Genomic DNA, 17,061 nt, shown 5'->3' with positions numbered 1-17,061 from the left:
CGATCCACGTACGTCTCCCCCCATTACGCAACCCAGTATGTCACATGGTTGCGAGTCACGTCTCGCAGTCACATACTACGTGCCGTGTGAATGTGTGATTGTCTCAGCAGTGCACGTCAGCCATGAACGCCGCCTAATTTTTCTCAGGATCAGATTTACCACAAGAAACCTAGGACCTTGAGTAGCTGGTCTGTAAAAACCAAAAACCAGGACTGACTACGATCTGCCAACCACCGGAACACCACCATGTAGGTGGTGTAGCCCCTGAAGCGTGCGCGGAGCACATATATGCTTTGTTCCTGTCGAGTCTTGACTTTCTCCTCAGTGGATAATCATCACACTGCTTAATATTAAGCCGTGCCAATAGCGATGATTGACTAAGACAAGTATCGTGCCCACTAATCCATCCCTCTCCCCATCGCAAGCTCCGAAGCTTCGGATATCGTTTTCCATGACAAGAGGGGACAGTAGAACAGGGGGTCAGTCAGAGTAGCTGCAGCCTGCAAGGGGCAAGAAGAAATCTTTGCCTCGTCTGTCACTACCGCATTGCCTACCGCGCCAGCAATTGACTTGACTTGCGCCACCGTCTCTCTCAAATTACCAATTCCTATCGTCGTGCCGTGCATTTGCACACATCTCCTAGCCGAGCCTCTGCTCCTCGCCCCTACCCCGCCCCTGCCGTCGTCTTCTTCCTCTGGCCCTCGTCGTCGAGCGGATGCCTGCGCTCAGCCTTCTTGGATAAGCACAGTAGGGTAAGCCCTTCCCATCCATGTGGGACTTATTCTGATTCTTGCTAGTAGTTGGTTTCCTGCGGTTGAAAAAATTCTGATTCCGCTCCCGCACCAGCAAGACTAATCCGTCTCTCCCCTCTCCGTCCCTTTCCTTTCTTGTTTCCCGGTGCGGTTGTGAGATATATATATATAACCGAATTCTCCATGGGTCTACCAGGTGTTTGGATCTAATCGTGTGAGGCAGTTCATCGGAGGTTCCTAAGTATTTGACATTTTTGGTAGGTCGTTGTCTGATCTCGCTCAGACCCTTCGATATGTCCGATGCTTATGTAGGAATCGGCTTGCTGCAGTTTTCAGTCGCCAATTTATGGCCACGAGGGGGAAATGTGGGTTAGGGGATGCTGCGGCTGTACTAGGGTCGAAATTGCCTTTTATGGACTACTAGAAATCGCCCAATCTCAAATTAGGAACTCGTTGGAAAAAAGTTCACATGTAATTGATGCATGGATCATGTTCTGAAAAAAACTTTCTTGATGTATATGTGTGAAAAGTATCTGCTTTATTTTTATGTACTAGTGAGAAGTACTGATCATTTCATTCACTGACCAGAAAGTTCACCCGAGTGTTGTTGACAAATGGGGCAAAAGGACTCCAGGCCTTCATATAACTCTGGTTATGATTACGGGAATTCATCGGCGGGGTATAACTCGAGATATTCTGCAAATACACCCTCCGGTTACAGCCCGAGGTATGCTCCTTCTGCGGGTAACAATGTGCAGCAGCCAGAAGCACAAGCCAGGCTGCAGAGGATGTATTCCAGGATCGGCGACGACTACCGTTCCGTGGGTCAAGTATGTGTTAAGGGCCTTTTGTTCCTTTCCCTACATTTCTTATTTTCATTCCAACCTTTTGATGCATGGTTCTCAACTTGATGTAGCTGATCGTTATCATTCATCTTGTACGGTCATCTGGTCAATTTTGGAATATAAACTATCTTTTAATATGATTGATTTTATCTAGTATAAGTATTTCAACAAGGATTGTGCTTTCAGTATTCGAGAAATCCATCAGCAGCAACTCTTTCTCGATATAATTATTGCATCATGCTTACAACCATTTCAGAACATTATGTTACCTGCATTGACTGCACTAGCTTTGAGGACAGTCTTGTATGATTTGCACCAATTTTATCTAGTATAAGTATTTCAACAAGGATTGTGCTTTCGGTATTCGAGAAACCATCAGCAGCGAAGGAACTCATCTCTTGCTCGATATAATTATTGCATCATGCTTGCAAACCATTTCAGAACATTATGTCACCTGCATTGACTGCGCACTAGCTTTGAGGACATAATCTTATCTTGTATGATTTGCACCTATTTTCTGCACCGAATGCATTTCTCACTAGCCTTTTTCTTTTACAATGTTACTTAAATGCACTGAATGGTCAATGGTCCTATCACCTAATTCAGATATTCTCAGTACACCTTAGTTAAATACAGATTTTGGTTCTCTCCTAGGTCCTACCGTATCATATTCTCAGCATTACTTTGAATGGTGTGCCAATTTTATTTATATGATACTGTTCCAGTGTACTTCGTTTGACATTGTAGTATCAACCTTCGGCAGTTTTGCTTGTATGGTAGGATTCATAATCCAAGGTTTCGTGATGACAAAATAAATTTCCCTGCAGCTTGTTATATTTTTCCAAAGAAACTGTCATCGTTGTTAGATTTGACTGATATTTACTTACCAGTTTCAGTACAGAGCTTGTTGTCTTCAATCAGGCATGCAAACTGTTAAGCTGATGACTGAGTTAATGAGACTAGAAAATTTAGACGTTTGATTGTTGGGAAAAATTTGCTACGGGACACCGTTATTTTCTGGCATTTGCCAAAACACACCGTCCGATTATGTCTTTGCCAAGTACCATTACAATTTTGTGACACATTTGCCAGAACACACCACCAGCCTAAAAACGGAAAGTTTTGTACTTTTTCTTGTGATGACTGGTTTTGAAGACAAAGTGCAAAGCTTTCCCTTTTTAGCCAGGTGGTGTGTTCTGGCAAATGTGCCACATAATTGTAATGGTACCTGGCAAAGACACAATCGAGCGGTGTGTTTCAGCAAACGCCAAAAAATAACTCATGTCATGCTACTTCACTTGCACAATAAATAGGTAGTTCTAATATTCAGACGGTGCTGCAGTACTATATATACTGTCATGTCATGAAGCAGTACCGAGTTTTTTTCACCTAAATGTGATTGGCTTGTATCAGTTTATGCATTTTCCTCAGTTCCTTAGCCTCAGATGACATTTTGGGCGGTCGTGCCCAGACTCTCCCATTCGATTGTGTGAACTATCAACTGAAAGTAATACCTTTTGCACTGTTACAGGTGACTGAAGCTTTGGCACAAGCTGGACTTGAATCTTCAAACCTTATTGTAGGAATTGATTTTACAAAAAGTAATGAATGGACAGGTTAGCAACTGACCTTTCCACCTTTTGACTTTAGGTGCATAATCTTTTTTGTTAATGCTTGCTTTGTGGTGCACTGTTGTCAAGTATTTACTGGTTAGTTGCCCATAAAATTTGTGGTTCATTGTTATTGAAGAAAGCCATTTGGTCTGTGATGCCAATTGCATGCCAACTTCTCTGTTACAAATCTTTATTGATGAGAAATCAAACCACATTATGCAAAGTAATTTTCTTAGATGAGAGGCTAGCAATGAGGGTATTTGTATTATAGAAAGGATAGGCCCCCTGTTTTTTGAGCTGAAAACCGCAGAGGAGCCACCCTGTTACTTCTCTATGTGATAATCATCTATGTCAGATCATAATATTTGCATTTACTTGCTAAGATTTTCCATTTTAGGTAAAATTTCCTATAATCGCCGCTGCCTGCATGATATTGGAAACACTCCAAACCCGTATGAGCAAGCCATATCTATTATTGGAAGGACACTTTCGGCTTTTGATGAAGACAATTTGATTCCCTGCTTTGGATTTGGTGATGGTAAGCTTATGGTTCAAGTTTCCTTTCTATTGATCACTTGGTGGAGTTCTAATAAAATGTTTAAATGAATGTACTAAAAAATGTTCCCCTTTCCTGCTTGCAGCGTCAACTCATGACCAGGAGGTATTCAGCTTTTATCCAGAGAACCAGCCATGCAATGGATTTGAAGAGGCGTTAGAAAGATACAGAGAAATCGTTCCAACTCTTCGATTAGCTGGTTTGTTTAAGTAATCACTTAATGTAGATAGTTTGTTCTTCCTTTCTTCCAAAATAGTGAGAAAGGAATATAACTGCTATTTATAGTAGCAAATGATGATTGGTGAGCTTTCCACACAAAAGATGAACTGAACTGAACTGATCTGGATTTGAACTTGCAACAGGACCAACATCTTTCGCTCCAATAATTGAGACTGCGATCGGGATTGCGGACAGCACTGGTGGTCAATATCATGTTCTTCTGATAATTGCTGATGGACAGGTGCATCACTGTTCTACCAAGTTCTGCTTTCCTGAGTCACATGTTCTATATAACCATTAAATGGCGGTCAGGAAAACTCTTGCATTACCTTGTTTGTATATCCATTTTTGGTTTTAGCTAAAACTTCTGCTGACAGGTTACTCGAAGTGTGGATACACAGTCTGGGCAGTTAAGCCCACAGGAGCGGGATACAATTGATGCTATAGTGAAAGCTAGGTACTTGATTCAGTATTTTAATATAAAACCTTTAGATTCTTCCAAGTCAAGTTTCCTACATAAATTACACCCAATAACATATATTTCTGAGAATATTCCAGCCACTTTCCGTTGTCTATTGTTCTCGTTGGAGTCGGTGATGGACCATGGGATATGATGCATAAGTTTGACGACAACATACCTGCTCGCTCATTCGACAATTTCCAGGTGATTACTCTACATATTATATCTAACCTTTAATTAGATTTTTTCTGCTTCAAAATAACAGGGGCGTGAATGAATACTTGATGCAGTTTGTGAATTTCACGGACATTATGTCAAAAAGCATAGCAGCTGATAGGAAGGAGGCGGAATTTGCATTGTCAGCATTGATGGAAATCCCTACACAGTATAAAGCAACACTTGATCTCCAACTGCTAGGGTATTCTATGTTTTTTTGAACCTCACACTGAGTCAATTAGAAAGATTGTTTGAGCTTTTAGCGATAATATGCCATCTAAGCACTTTCGTTAAATCTTCTTCTGTTTCAGTCGTCGCCAAGGAATACCTCCAAGAATTCCTCTGCCCCCACCAACAAGGAATCCTTATTCAAGGTCTACCAGCTTTGACCAACATTCTGGTGGTTATTCACGGTCTAGTAGCTTTGGCCAACAAACAAGTGGCTTTCAGCAATCAGAAAGTTTTAAACAGCGACAGCCTCAAGCTTCAAGGAGACCTGACAGTTATTCATCAGAAAGTTCACAGCCTGCGGCCACAAGAACACCTGACACTTATGCATCAGAAAGTTCTCTAGACAGCAGACTTGTACGTATATTTTTGTGTTTATATCGTATTCCCACCATTCCGCATCCAAGTATGGGTAAATAAATTTTAAAAATGTGTACTCCAACTTTGACGGCCTACACCGACAAAAAGCCTGAGGAAAATCATTTTAACCAGTAGTTTTGCATGTTGGGGCTTGGGGCAGCTAGTAGATACAGGGCAACTATATGGGCAACTATTAGATGAAAATGCACATTGCTGTCAAAACAGCGTTTACAAGTTCCAAAAATTCTCAAATATTTCACTACTAAGGAACAATATGTTCTACATCCATGCAAAATTAGAACTTCAAAGTTACTTCTCGCTATACAAGAAACAAAGAGACATACTTATTGCAAAGTACTTCGAATTTGAAACTGAATTTTGCATGATAATGATGTTGAAATACCCTTCTGCAGTAGCTTTTTCAGATTTCCTTTTAAAAAATGGTATGGAGCATCTTCATCCAATTTGCACATTGTGTGCATTTTTTACTGGATATGCCCCTGGACCTACAGTGCTTGACTGCTTGGAATTTTCCAGTTCAGAACACTCTACTAGCTCTTCTGCCTTTCAAAATATTTATGCCCTCAAATGCTCTAGTTTATCAGCCAAATATAACAGTTTAGTAGTTTAGCTTCCTTTTGTACTTTGATACAAACACTTGGATCCTGTGGACCCATGCAGAGCATGTAATAGAGTCCCTCCTTTGTAATGCTAAGTTTCTGTAAACTGACAAAGTTTGTGCTAACTGCATGATCCTTTAAACCTTGGCAAAATAGAAACTAAGCTTGGAATTTTTGTGCTTGCAGGCATGTGCCATATGTATGGATAAATCGAAGGATCTTGCATTTGGATGCGGACATCAGGTGAAGAAAAGTTTCCCTAACTTTCCTCTGAACAATTTTCGCATTGTATATGCTAATAGCCAACATGCATAATTCACAGACTTGCAATGACTGCGGAAACAATTTGGTCCGCTGCCCTATGTGCCAGCAGCCCATTACCACAAGAATCAGGCTGTACTGATTTAAAAAAAGGATCTCTAAAACATTTGAAGCCTATGTCATTGCCATTACTGGAAGAAGCGCAGTGCAAAATGTTCCGAATCAGCATAAAATTTACTTTTCTCCATGTCGTACTTGGTGATTTAGCTTTCTTACTGCAGCACGATGTCTTCCGTTAGACAGTGCTTTAGGGCCTCACGGGATATGTGAATGGAACGGTTTGGCTGAAGTTCCTGCATTCCCCAGCTGGCTCTTACTGTCATTGTACAGTAAGGCATTCGTCGTAGCCGCAGTAGTTGAGCATTGAAAATGTGCCCTGAAAATAATGTACAGATCTTTGTTGTTTTTCATTTTTTCTTTTATTTCAGTTGGTAAATAAGATGAATACTACTCCGTAGAAGATTTCAGGGATGTGCACGCATTCAAAGTACACATTATCTTTGTATATTAATCAAAACTATTATCATTGTTGACTCATTTTGTACACTCATTTTCAAACAAGTTTGAATAAAAAGGTACTGAACAAGGCTGAGTTTTACTGTTCTTCGTCTTGTTTCCTTACTGCCCATTCTCAACTGGATAGCTAGATATTTTGAGGAGGGAAAGAAATCTGGAAACTGTGGATAAACCACTAAAACCAACTCCAATCTAAAAAAGATTTGCCTGAACTCGTTCTCCATTTAACATGATTGAATGTATAAAAGGGTTGAATTCAGAGACCACTTATATATCATTAGTAGTGTTGGTTAAACATATAGGAGCAAGGGAAGGGGAAGGGAGGGAGAATTTAAGTACACCGCAGGAAGGAAGCACATATATCTGCACACGGATTGCGTCGAGACCCTAGTACCACCACCGTGCACGCGCGCAGGCATGACGACGTACATGGCTAGTACTTGTACCCCGACACGTGCAAGCTCTCGGATGCGGCGGCGTCCCCACCCGCGGCTGCGCCGGCGTACTTGCCGAGCGTGGCCTCGGAGTTTCCCTTGCACCGGGCGAGGAAGGTGGCCTGTGCGTCGGCGACGTTCTCTTTCTTGCCGGCCCACTTCTTGAGGGTGCTCTGCTGCAACGCCCGGCCGAAGGAGAAGGTGAGCGTCCAAGGCTTGAGCACGGACAGCTTGTTCATGGCGTCCAGGTTCGCCGTCGCCTCCTCCTCGCTCTGCCCGCCCGACAGGAACACCACCCCGGGCACCGCCGGCGGCACCGTGCGCCTTAGCGCCGCCACCGTGTACTCCCCTATCACCTGCGCCGCAACCTGCACGACCACCATCCACGTATGGATCAGCCATGCATGCCAATGAAGAGGACATCGAGATTAATTCGCAAGAAGAAGAGGAGGAAGAAGACATGCCTTGGGGCTGTCGGAGCCTGGGGTGACCATGTTGGGCTTGAGGAGGGTGCCCTCGAGGAGGACCTTGTGGTCGTTGAGCGACTTGTAGACGGCGGCGAGGACGCGCTCGGTGGCGGCAGCGCAGGCGTTGATGTCGTGGCTACCATCAGTCAGGATCTCGGGCTCCACGATCGGCACGAGCCCGTTCTCCTGGCAGATGAGCGCGTACCGGGCCAGCCCCTCGGCGTTCTGCTTGACGGAGAGCTCGGACGGCAGCCCTCCGGGGCCGATCTTGAGCACGGCGCGCCACTTGGCGAAGCGCGCGCCGGCCTCGTAGTACTTGGCACAGCGGGAGCCGAGGGAGTCGAGGCCCTGGGTGGTGGTCTCGCCGTCGGTGCCGGCGATGTCGACGGTGCCCTTGTCCACCTTGATCCCCGGCACGACGCCGCCGGCCTTGAGGATGTCCACGAAAGGCGTGCCGTCGGCGGCGCTCTGGTAGAGCGTCTCCTCGAAGAGGATGACGCCCGAGATGTACTCGAGCGCGCCGGGCGCCGTGAAGAGGAGCTCCCGCAGCGCCTGCCGGTTGGACTCCACGTTCTCGACGTTGATGCTGGCGAGGCGCTTCCCGATGGTGCCCGTGGACTCGTCGGCGGCGAGGATGCCCTTCCCGGGCGTCGCGATGTACTTGGCGGTCTTGATCAGCTCATCTGCGCATGCACCGGCGAGCGTGTAACGTAAAAATCAGCAAGTTGCACACTCAAAACTGAAAGCAAAGCAAAGCAAAGCAAAGAATGGCAGGAACCTGCGTATTTTCCCACGAAGGCAGACATGGCGGCGACCCTGTCGGGAGCTTCCGGAGCCGGACGAATGCAAAATCCAAACGCTGGGCTGCTGTGCTCACACTTTTTGTGAGGTGGCCGGCTTGGCTATCTTCACCTTATAAACCCCAGGACGAGAAGAGGATATACCAAAGAGGCAGAGCCGAATCTGTGATTCATGGGCCACTCAGCTCGCCCAGCGCCCGTCACCCGTTGGTGTTGAGGGATAGGGGAGCCGAGCGGCGCCACCCAAACTCCAGTCCAATTGCTAGCCAAACAAAATACTAGGAATACAGTATTGACAACACCCACAGATGCACACAAAATGCTTATCGAGAGAGAAAAGGAAAGAAGGGAAGGTCCAAAAACTGAAAGTGGTGGCGATGTGGACTTAATCCATGCAGAGTGGTGAACCTGGCTACGACGAGCTGTATGAGATGGTGGAGCATATGTGATATGCATCTCCTGGTCTGCAATGGATGTAAAATTGTGGTCCAGTGGAGTGACAGAGCGACACAACACAATGTATATCATGCTATGAGTCTAGACCAATGTTTTCGATATTTGTGAGGTTTTGCAAAGCCGGATCGTTATCGCAACTTAGGGTTGGAGATATTTAAACTGGATATTTTTGATGCAGGGCACGGCATCAGCATATTTTCTGCGATCTCCAGTGCGCTAGAGATAATGTGGGCAATGTACAATACAAGGGCGAAGGAAATAAACACAGAAATGTTCCAAATATCACACACTATCTGCCTCTGTTAAATTTCCATTCCACTGATTCCCACGACTGAACCCAATGAAGAGACTTCTGATATAGGACTTCTCCAGGGAATACTAGTATATCAATGGACACAAGCTCCAGGATCATCTTAGGCACTATCTCTATGTCAAAAGCAAAAGCAAAACTGTAATGTAACTACAGAAGGTTATGATGAATACAGGCTGAGACTGACGGGTGAGAGCAACTGACTGGCCGACTCATCGCCCAAAGCATCTCAGCACTGAGGCCACAAGGGTAGATGACAGGAACTTCATTCCAGCAGACCCACCAGGGAAGTAAGAGATAGCATAATATGCTAGCGCAAGGATCTGCAAAGTAGAAGAGCTTTGTTAGCTTGAAGCTAATACAAGTGACTGAATTCCTGGTCCTCCACTAACACCAGACGCCAATGACCTCGCAAACTGCAACTTTAAGAGTTTGATGATGACTTCAAAGTTGTTCCTATTACTAGCATCAAGAAGAAGAAAGACAACAGAACAAGAGACTGAAGGGTGCAGCAGAGAAACTCTCACCTGGATACAAGAGAAGAAAACAGATAGTATGTAGCTATGGAGCACCATTGACACGTAGATGGTAGCGCACATGCTGCCAACAAATCCAATAGTGAAAGGCAACCTCTGCGGAAAATTTTACAAAAGCTTCAGAAAATGTATCAAAAACGACTTTGGCTTAAAGGTATAATAATCAAAGATGAATATGAATATATGAAATGTAAGATATAAAGTAATTATATGAACAACGCAGTAAGTTACCTATAGACTCTTGAAATAAAACGTATGATGTGTGAGACTACATAAAACCAATTTTCTTTAAAAGAATGTTATCATCCAAAAAAAAAAACACGCTAATTCATGCAATATACTCAATTATTCACTAAGCATGCCTTTGATGTGAAACAATAAAAAACGAACGCACATTCAATCTTCTCTACAAAAAGGTGCTCAACCAAACCTTCTATGAGGCAGCAAATCATTGGCAACGCATTTTTCAGGTCGATGATTCACAATTGGATGCAGACTCCATAACATGTCAAATTATTAATGCCTCAAGGCATGCTGCTATATTACGTAAATTTGACCAACGGTGTTCTTTTTCTTTTTTTACTTTCTTCAAGCAGAGGTGCAGTGGGTACGCCCAAGCAGAGAAGATTGTTTGATCATTTCTAGAATAATACACGCACAAGATGCTCGATCTCCCTGTTAAATGCTTCCAAAATATGCCTTGTTACTGCCTTCAACGATGTGCACCCAGGACCATAGTAAGGGGGGCTGCACATAGCTTGCAAACAGTGAAGACTGAATAGAGCAGAGACAAAGAAGCATGTTGCATTCCTTATGGTTGAGCACTGTGACTATGGCCTATGGACGACCATAGCATCTTAGTCCTTGAGCAGAACCGTCGCCTTGAGTAATTTTTACCAATGTCAACCTGAGATACCTCAACAACCAATTTTCTGTTATATTGGAGACAAACTAAGCATAATGCAGGCTCTGGTGGTTGCTCTTTCCGATGGCACTCATTCCCAAGAACACTTGCTTCACTAAGTTTCTGTGCTTAAGAATTTATACGATGTTTGTGAATGTCTATCTCTTAGCATGCTATAGCAAGATAGCTTTTATACCCATATAGCTATATGTCCATACATATGTAGGAGTGAAGGGGGAGGTGTACAAGAGTCGAGCAGAAAATGCATCTCAACTATCTCACAAAGAAGTAGGTGGTAGTAAAGAAGATTCTTGAAGGCACCCATTACATAACTTCAAGCAACACATCTACCCGCAGCAACACCGTTCTATGAAGCAATTTCTGTATGTGTATTCCCAGTACCATTAGTTCTATGAAATAAGCTATAAGATGTCAAAATTTTCACAGGCCATCGGCTTCGTGTCTAGTCATTGATAAAATATCCTCACATACCCAGTAGGAATATATTTTTCATTATGATGATCAAAATATACTAACTGCGTGAAGAGACACTTTTCTTAGGAGCATACACCATGAACAAATTAGGGATCTCACAAGGACGCTAAATGTCATGCAATAACTACATAGGCCAAATGAGATCTTTCTACCTCACTATATTCACATGTATGATGTGTAAAATGCACGTTATCAACCAAACCAAATCAAGCTAGTACAAAGAATATAGTCAATTATTCACTAAGCATGCCTTTGACATGAAACAATAAAAACGAATGCACATTCGACCGTCTGTAGAAAAAACGCTTTACCAAACCCTCTACGAGGCAGCAAATCATTGGCAACCCATTTGGCAGGTCAATGATTCATAATTGGATGCAGATTTGATAGCATGTCAAATTACAAATGGCTCAAGGACATGCTATGTAACATAAATTTGACCATGTATTTCATTTTACTCTTTTACTTTCTTCAAGCACAAAAGATTGTTTAATCCTTCGTAGAAGAATACAAGTGCTCTCCCTGTTTCCAAAATACATCTAAATAATATCTTCAAGGACTGGATGGCAACAACAATCTAATATGCACAATTCATGGTAAAACAGAGGTTATCTACAGATATAAGAAAACAACAGAGGTTGTATTGAACAACGCTTCCGAAATTGATGCCCAAATGGTGCTTATTCAAGGAATAAGTCCACAAGGAAAAGGAATTAATACCTCTCTGGAAATCATATGATATAGCTGATTCTTTGGCCCTTTCAATGCAAAGAATGATCCAATTATGAAGGCACATCCCATCGTGAAACAGATGGCAAACTTTTGCGGCATTATTACCATGACTGGCAAAAATATTGTGAATGCGATGAAAACTAGGAAAATGCCACTGGCAAGAAAAAGACCAAAATACATGAGAGATTTGCCAGATGGAACACTGCTTGTTGAGGACTGGAAGCTGCCCGGCAACCCCCGAACACCTTTAGAGAACCTGGAAATTAGAATGGCAGGGCACCATCAGAAAAATCTAAACAATAAGAGTTAAAGGATAGGAAAACCAGATGTTAGGCCAATGCCATCTTATATGTTGTTCCACTATGTACTCTTGTAGAGCTGTACCAATGTTTCGCCCTTTCTAGTTGATTTAGATCTAAAAAAATGGATTTCATATGAATCACCATGGGAACTTGCCAAAAACATAGTCCTCGATTGGTCATAGGCTCATAGCTAATAAGCGACCCAGTCTCACGAAATCTTGATAACGATCCTCAACTACGAGTTAAAGACCACTGGAGGAAATACACAGCTATCCAAGATTGATCAAACTGAACAATGCCCAGCTAGTCTATCCTACAATATGAGATCTGCGATAGATTTTTTCCCAATTTTCTTCACATGTAACCAAGCAGACCTACTAGCCGACACTATCGTGATTCACATAGGGGCCATCCGAGAAGTGCTAGGCTACTAACAATTTCTTCATGGAGCCCGAAGGTAAGCTTAATTCGGGACAGCCGCCGAATTCCGATTCAGTTGCACAAACCCTAGAAGGAGGGTGGAACGACCAGAGGGGGTTGCTTACAGGCCGAAGGTGCCGGCGACGCTGTCGTTGGCGGAGCGGACGGCGGCCTCGATGTCGATCCCGAAGCCCCCGCTGACATCCTCCTCGGAGGAGCGAGCCGCGGCGTAGGAATTCCACTCCGCGAGCAGCGACGGCGGCTGGGAAGACGCCGCCGACGAGGAGGAGGGCGAGGGCCCGGAGCCGGAGAACCACGCCTGCATCTCGGGCCCACGCCGACAGAGAGTAGAGACAGCCTACGCAGATGTGCCTCTTGTTAAGACTTGTCTAGCTGGGGATGCAACAGACATGATGCACGCACTTATCAAGTGCAGCCATGCAAGGAACTTCTGGCGGGAAGCAGAGAGTTGGTTAAAAATCAAACTGCCAACACTTCACCCAGATACGTGGACCAAGGATATTCTCTGCGATCCAATTATTCCAGAATCAGATCGTTCGGCGATCGTTACAATAATGTGGTCTATTTGGACGTCGAGGAATAATATTGTACATGACAAAGGATCGTTGGATCATGTTCAGTCATTGAAGATGACGAGAGATGCTCTGGCTCTAATGGAATTACCTAGGCATCATGCTAGGATTCTACCAGGTCATGGATGGAGGCCGCCTGAAGAAGGTTGGGTGAAGATCAACACAGATGCGGGTATCTCTTCTGATACAGCGAGGGGTGGAGCTGGAGGAATAGCCAGGACTAAGACAGAATTCATTGGAGCTTGGTGTAAACCTTACCCAGGTGTTACCGATCCAATGATAGCGGAGGCTCTGTCACTCCGGGATGGCGTCATCTTTGCTCAACTCAGAGCGTTTTCGCGAGTGGTGATGGAAGTGGATTGCTTAGAGATAGTGAATCTCTGGGACTCGCGCGCTGTTTCTCGATCGGTCATTACACCGGTTCTTTTAGATATTGAAGGGCTAGCTTCTTCTTTTACTAGTTTTATTATTCAGCATGTTAAAAGGTTTTCCAATATGTCCGCTCACCTATGTGCAAAGTTAGCTTGCACCCAGGATGAGACGAGCTGTTGGATGTACTTGGTCCCTAGTTTCCTCACTGTTAGCTGCCAAGCTGATAGTGCTGGAGCTGTTATTTCTGAATAAAGCCCTATCGATTCCATGCAAAAAAAAAAAGCTGGGGATGCAACACAAAGGTCCAACAATAACTTCCAAGATTAATTTACTTCAAAGTCGCAAAAAAAAGATTGAATTCCAAAAAAAATACAAAAGCGCTTGGACATTTCGAGCAGATTTTTTTTTTCTTGAGGCAGGCAGCTACTAATGGCCTATTCCAGATATAAGGTGTATAGTTTTAAGGAAAAAATCCTAAATATAAGGTCTACTGCGTTGCACAGCTTACTTAGGTAATTTTTGTAGGGTTTTTAATTATGTTTTTTTTTATCTTTTGCAAAACTCATCAATTTCCTAACATCAATTTTTTAGCAGTAATTCCATCCAAACTTGATACTCCGTATAATTTTTTCTCCATGTGTATTCTCTAATTTTCGTGCCAAAAACTATGCATCTTATATGTAGGAACGGAGGGAGTAGTTAATACGACCAACTTATCTTAATCTCGTCATTTATACAGAACAATGTTGCAAAGAGATCATCTCTTAATTAAAAGAAGGCAAGTTTTTCTTAACATTCTATTTTCTCCACCTCACCGTTTATTCGATTCGACACTTCTAACATATATTATCATTGTGCATGTCCTAACCTTTCTTGGAAATACGAAGCCCACACGTAAGATTTTCTCAATATAACCGCTCAAATCCACTTGAAACACTACATTGAATGGATTGTGTATGTGTGTGTATGTGTGTATGTGTATGTGTGTGTGTATGTGTGTGTGTGTGTATGTATGTGTGCGTTATGTGTGTGTTATGTGTGTATGTATGTATGTGTGTATGTGTGTATGTGTGTGTGTATGTATGTATGTATGTATGTATGTATGTATGTATGTATGTATGTATGTGTACCCTCCATCCACAAATAACTGTACACGCGGGTTTTTCAAGACAAATTATGAACTGGAGTAAAAAACATACATTGAGAACATGCATCTCTCATCTTTAACTTTTTCACCTCCAATAAGCTAAGTGCATGTAGAAAACAAGAAGAATATATGCTTAATATTATGCAAAATATGGTGGTGCCACCCGATGTCAATGCCCCCCGCTAGCTGCCTCCCGATCCAACTTGAGATTTTCACTGCATGCAAATCAACTATCACCTGCCATGCTGCTAATTACCTACACAACCTGCAAACCCAGTGCCCGGACTGCAGCTATGGCAGTGTAACATCCGCACTAAGCGGAAAATATTCAGGGAGTGGCAGGTTGTTCCATAGAGGCTATCACGATGTTCTCGCGAGTGCATAAACCATAGTGTGTGGTCAGCTGCACAGACCACCTAGGGCGTATTTGGTTGCCTGGGCCTAATTCGTGGCTCACTGGCGCAGCCGTGCAAGCACACCTACGTGTTCAGAACAAGCCACAGGTCGAAATTTGCCTGTTGTTTGGTAGGTCGGGCTTCATCAGCTGGGCCAAAAAGAACTTTCTGTGTGTTTGCCTGCAGCCAAGCCCAAATTTCGATGAAGATGATATTATGCATGTTTGGTACCATCCAGGCATGTCTACGGTTACCTCTTCTCTACGATGGTAGCCTTACCATGCTCTCACCTTCCATCACACAGAAATCACAGTTCATGATAGTTGCAGTCAGTTCACGAAATAATCCCTAGCTACTACAAATGGTAGTTCATAACACGATGCTCCCTAGCTACTACGAATTGCAGTTTATCATAACGGGGTCGCTCAACATACGGGGATCGAAAAGGGTTCGAGAAACAGGGGATCATAGGGGTTCTTCTTCTTCACTTCTTCTTCACTTCTACACTTCTTCTTAGATGGTGGTGTTGCCTCTGGCTTCCCACATTGCGTCTGCCCACTCTTGCCTCTTCACCTTCTAGGCATCATTGTCGCCTGCTTCCACGCCATGGCCGGTCTCTACTTCATCAAAAGTGACAACCTCTTCGAAGAACTCATCCTCGCCCCAACCTAGGATCCAGTCGTGAAGAATGCAGCAAGCAAGGACTAGCTTTACCTGAGTGCCAAACGTGTGGAACGGTTTCTGGTCAAGGACCTTCAACCTGTTCTTCAATGCAAGAAAGGCCCTCTCAATGGTGTGACTCTAAGGCTTGAGTGTCTGAGATTGAACAACTCTCTCGCATTCAGAGGTCGGTGCTTCGCAGAGAACTCGTTGAGGTGGTACCTTGTTTTCCTGAAAGGAGGTACAATTCTAGGTCGGCATGCATATCCAGCATCTTCAAGGTAGACCTTACCGTTAGGGATTTGCAACCCATCAGGCCTTGACAAGCTGCCGGCCAGGATGCTGGCATCATGAGCTGAACCCTCCCACCCAGCAAGCACGTAGGTGAACCTCATATCGAAATCCACAGCTTCTAGCACGTTCTGGCTTGTATAGTGCTTCATCCCGCGGAATATTGCAGACATTGATCTCGGTACCTTTGCAGTGACATGAGTAGCATCAATAGCCCCAATGCAATCATGTAAAAAGATTAGCAGACAATCATGTTTCTGACAATAGGACACATCTGATAGGTACAAGGAACATGATATTGTACTCACCCTGAAATAGGGGAACCACATGTAGCTGTTCTTGATCTTGGTTGGTGTGTTCATTGATGCTGGCTTGATCATTTCACCTCTGAACTCCCCAATTGCGTACAACACCTGCTGGAAGTACCGAGATAGTCTCTGTGGATCGCCTGAATGTGTTATGGATGACTCTGAACCTCTGGTTATGACCGACGACATGAAGAGACATTGCAATTTGTTCTTCGACAGAGGTGTGGATGCTATCAGTCAGCAGTCCTCTTTCCCTGAACGTTTTCACAAGTGCATAGAAAGGGGCTCTTCTCATCTGTAGCATCTGAATGGCCTCTACATTGTTGCGGTTGTAGATGTTGTTTAGGTTGGCAATCCTCTCCTGATCTCGTTGTAACATAGGTCTGTAAGTCACACGAGGATAAGCAGCATGCCTAACTGCTCTCTTGTGCACCATCAGGATCCAGGCTTGTACGCAAATGAAGAGTGTTACGGCGTGAGGCACAAGCTGGAGCTGGTCGGTCTACTCAAACAAGATCTATGCATTACGAGCGGTCTTATCGAACCCAACCAATTGTACGAACATGAATCGAACACTATAGTAGAGCAGAGGATTTTCCCCTTACCTCCGTCATGGCGGACGATGGACACGGCTGAAAGTCGCCGCAGATGTGCGCAGGCTCCGCCGCGGCTGGAGAAGAGGACCCTGGTCCGGCGCCAGAGATCGAAGTTAGATGCGCGCTGCCAGATCTGC

General features: G+C 44.0%; 4 protein-coding genes across 6 annotated transcripts; 1 reads left to right on the top strand and 3 right to left on the bottom strand.

Moving 5' to 3' along the window:
* The first annotated feature begins 387 nt into the window (after positions 1-387).
* Positions 388-6,788, top strand: LOC127313048 (E3 ubiquitin-protein ligase RGLG3). Of its 3 annotated transcripts, none has more exons than XM_051343581.2 (13): positions 388-752; positions 949-1,009; positions 1,341-1,582; positions 3,129-3,213; positions 3,608-3,748; positions 3,852-3,965; positions 4,129-4,226; positions 4,363-4,442; positions 4,544-4,649; positions 4,736-4,863; positions 4,973-5,246; positions 6,056-6,112; positions 6,192-6,788. In XM_051343581.2, exons 3-13 carry the CDS (start codon positions 1,367-1,369, stop codon positions 6,270-6,272), a joined length of 1,380 nt encoding a protein of 459 aa, XP_051199541.1. In that variant the 5' UTR covers positions 388-752; positions 949-1,009; positions 1,341-1,366; the 3' UTR covers positions 6,273-6,788. The 3 variants fall into 3 exon arrangements, with proteins under 3 accessions (XP_051199541.1, XP_071680674.1, XP_051199540.1); XM_071824573.1 differs by having other exon boundaries at positions 949-1,013; positions 1,345-1,582; XM_051343580.2 differs by lacking the exon at positions 949-1,009 and having other exon boundaries at positions 390-752.
* Positions 6,789-6,946: 158 nt separating this feature from the next.
* On the bottom strand, positions 6,947-8,547 carry LOC127313050 (fructose-bisphosphate aldolase 5, cytosolic). The gene is made up of 3 exons (XM_051343582.2): positions 8,386-8,547; positions 7,605-8,290; positions 6,947-7,508 (listed from the first exon to the last, which is right to left on the bottom strand). The coding sequence occupies exons 1-3, from the start codon at positions 8,411-8,413 to the stop codon at positions 7,140-7,142; spliced, it is 1,083 nt and encodes a 360-aa protein (XP_051199542.1). The 5' UTR covers positions 8,414-8,547; the 3' UTR covers positions 6,947-7,139.
* Positions 8,548-9,122: 575 nt separating this feature from the next.
* On the bottom strand, positions 9,123-12,930 carry LOC127313051 (protein transport protein sft2). The gene is made up of 4 exons (XM_051343583.2): positions 12,688-12,930; positions 11,829-12,096; positions 9,701-9,805; positions 9,123-9,496 (listed from the first exon to the last, which is right to left on the bottom strand). The coding sequence occupies exons 1-4, from the start codon at positions 12,885-12,887 to the stop codon at positions 9,386-9,388; spliced, it is 684 nt and encodes a 227-aa protein (XP_051199543.1). The 5' UTR covers positions 12,888-12,930; the 3' UTR covers positions 9,123-9,385.
* A 2,715-nt stretch (positions 12,931-15,645) lies between these two features.
* Positions 15,646-16,764, bottom strand: LOC139833924 (protein ALP1-like). The gene is made up of 3 exons (XM_071824294.1): positions 16,447-16,764; positions 15,952-16,277; positions 15,646-15,829 (listed from the first exon to the last, which is right to left on the bottom strand). Exons 1-3 carry the CDS (start codon positions 16,762-16,764, stop codon positions 15,646-15,648), a joined length of 828 nt encoding a protein of 275 aa, XP_071680395.1.
* Positions 16,765-17,061: the final 297 nt, after the last annotated feature.

The sequence above is a fragment of the Lolium perenne genome, chromosome 7 (genome assembly GCF_019359855.2).
Source record: "Lolium perenne isolate Kyuss_39 chromosome 7, Kyuss_2.0, whole genome shotgun sequence".
In the NCBI taxonomy this organism is placed as follows: domain Eukaryota; kingdom Viridiplantae; phylum Streptophyta; class Magnoliopsida; order Poales; family Poaceae; genus Lolium; species Lolium perenne.
The sequence above is the reverse complement of the archived record's forward strand: the minus strand, read 5'-3'. Positions and strand labels throughout refer to the sequence as shown.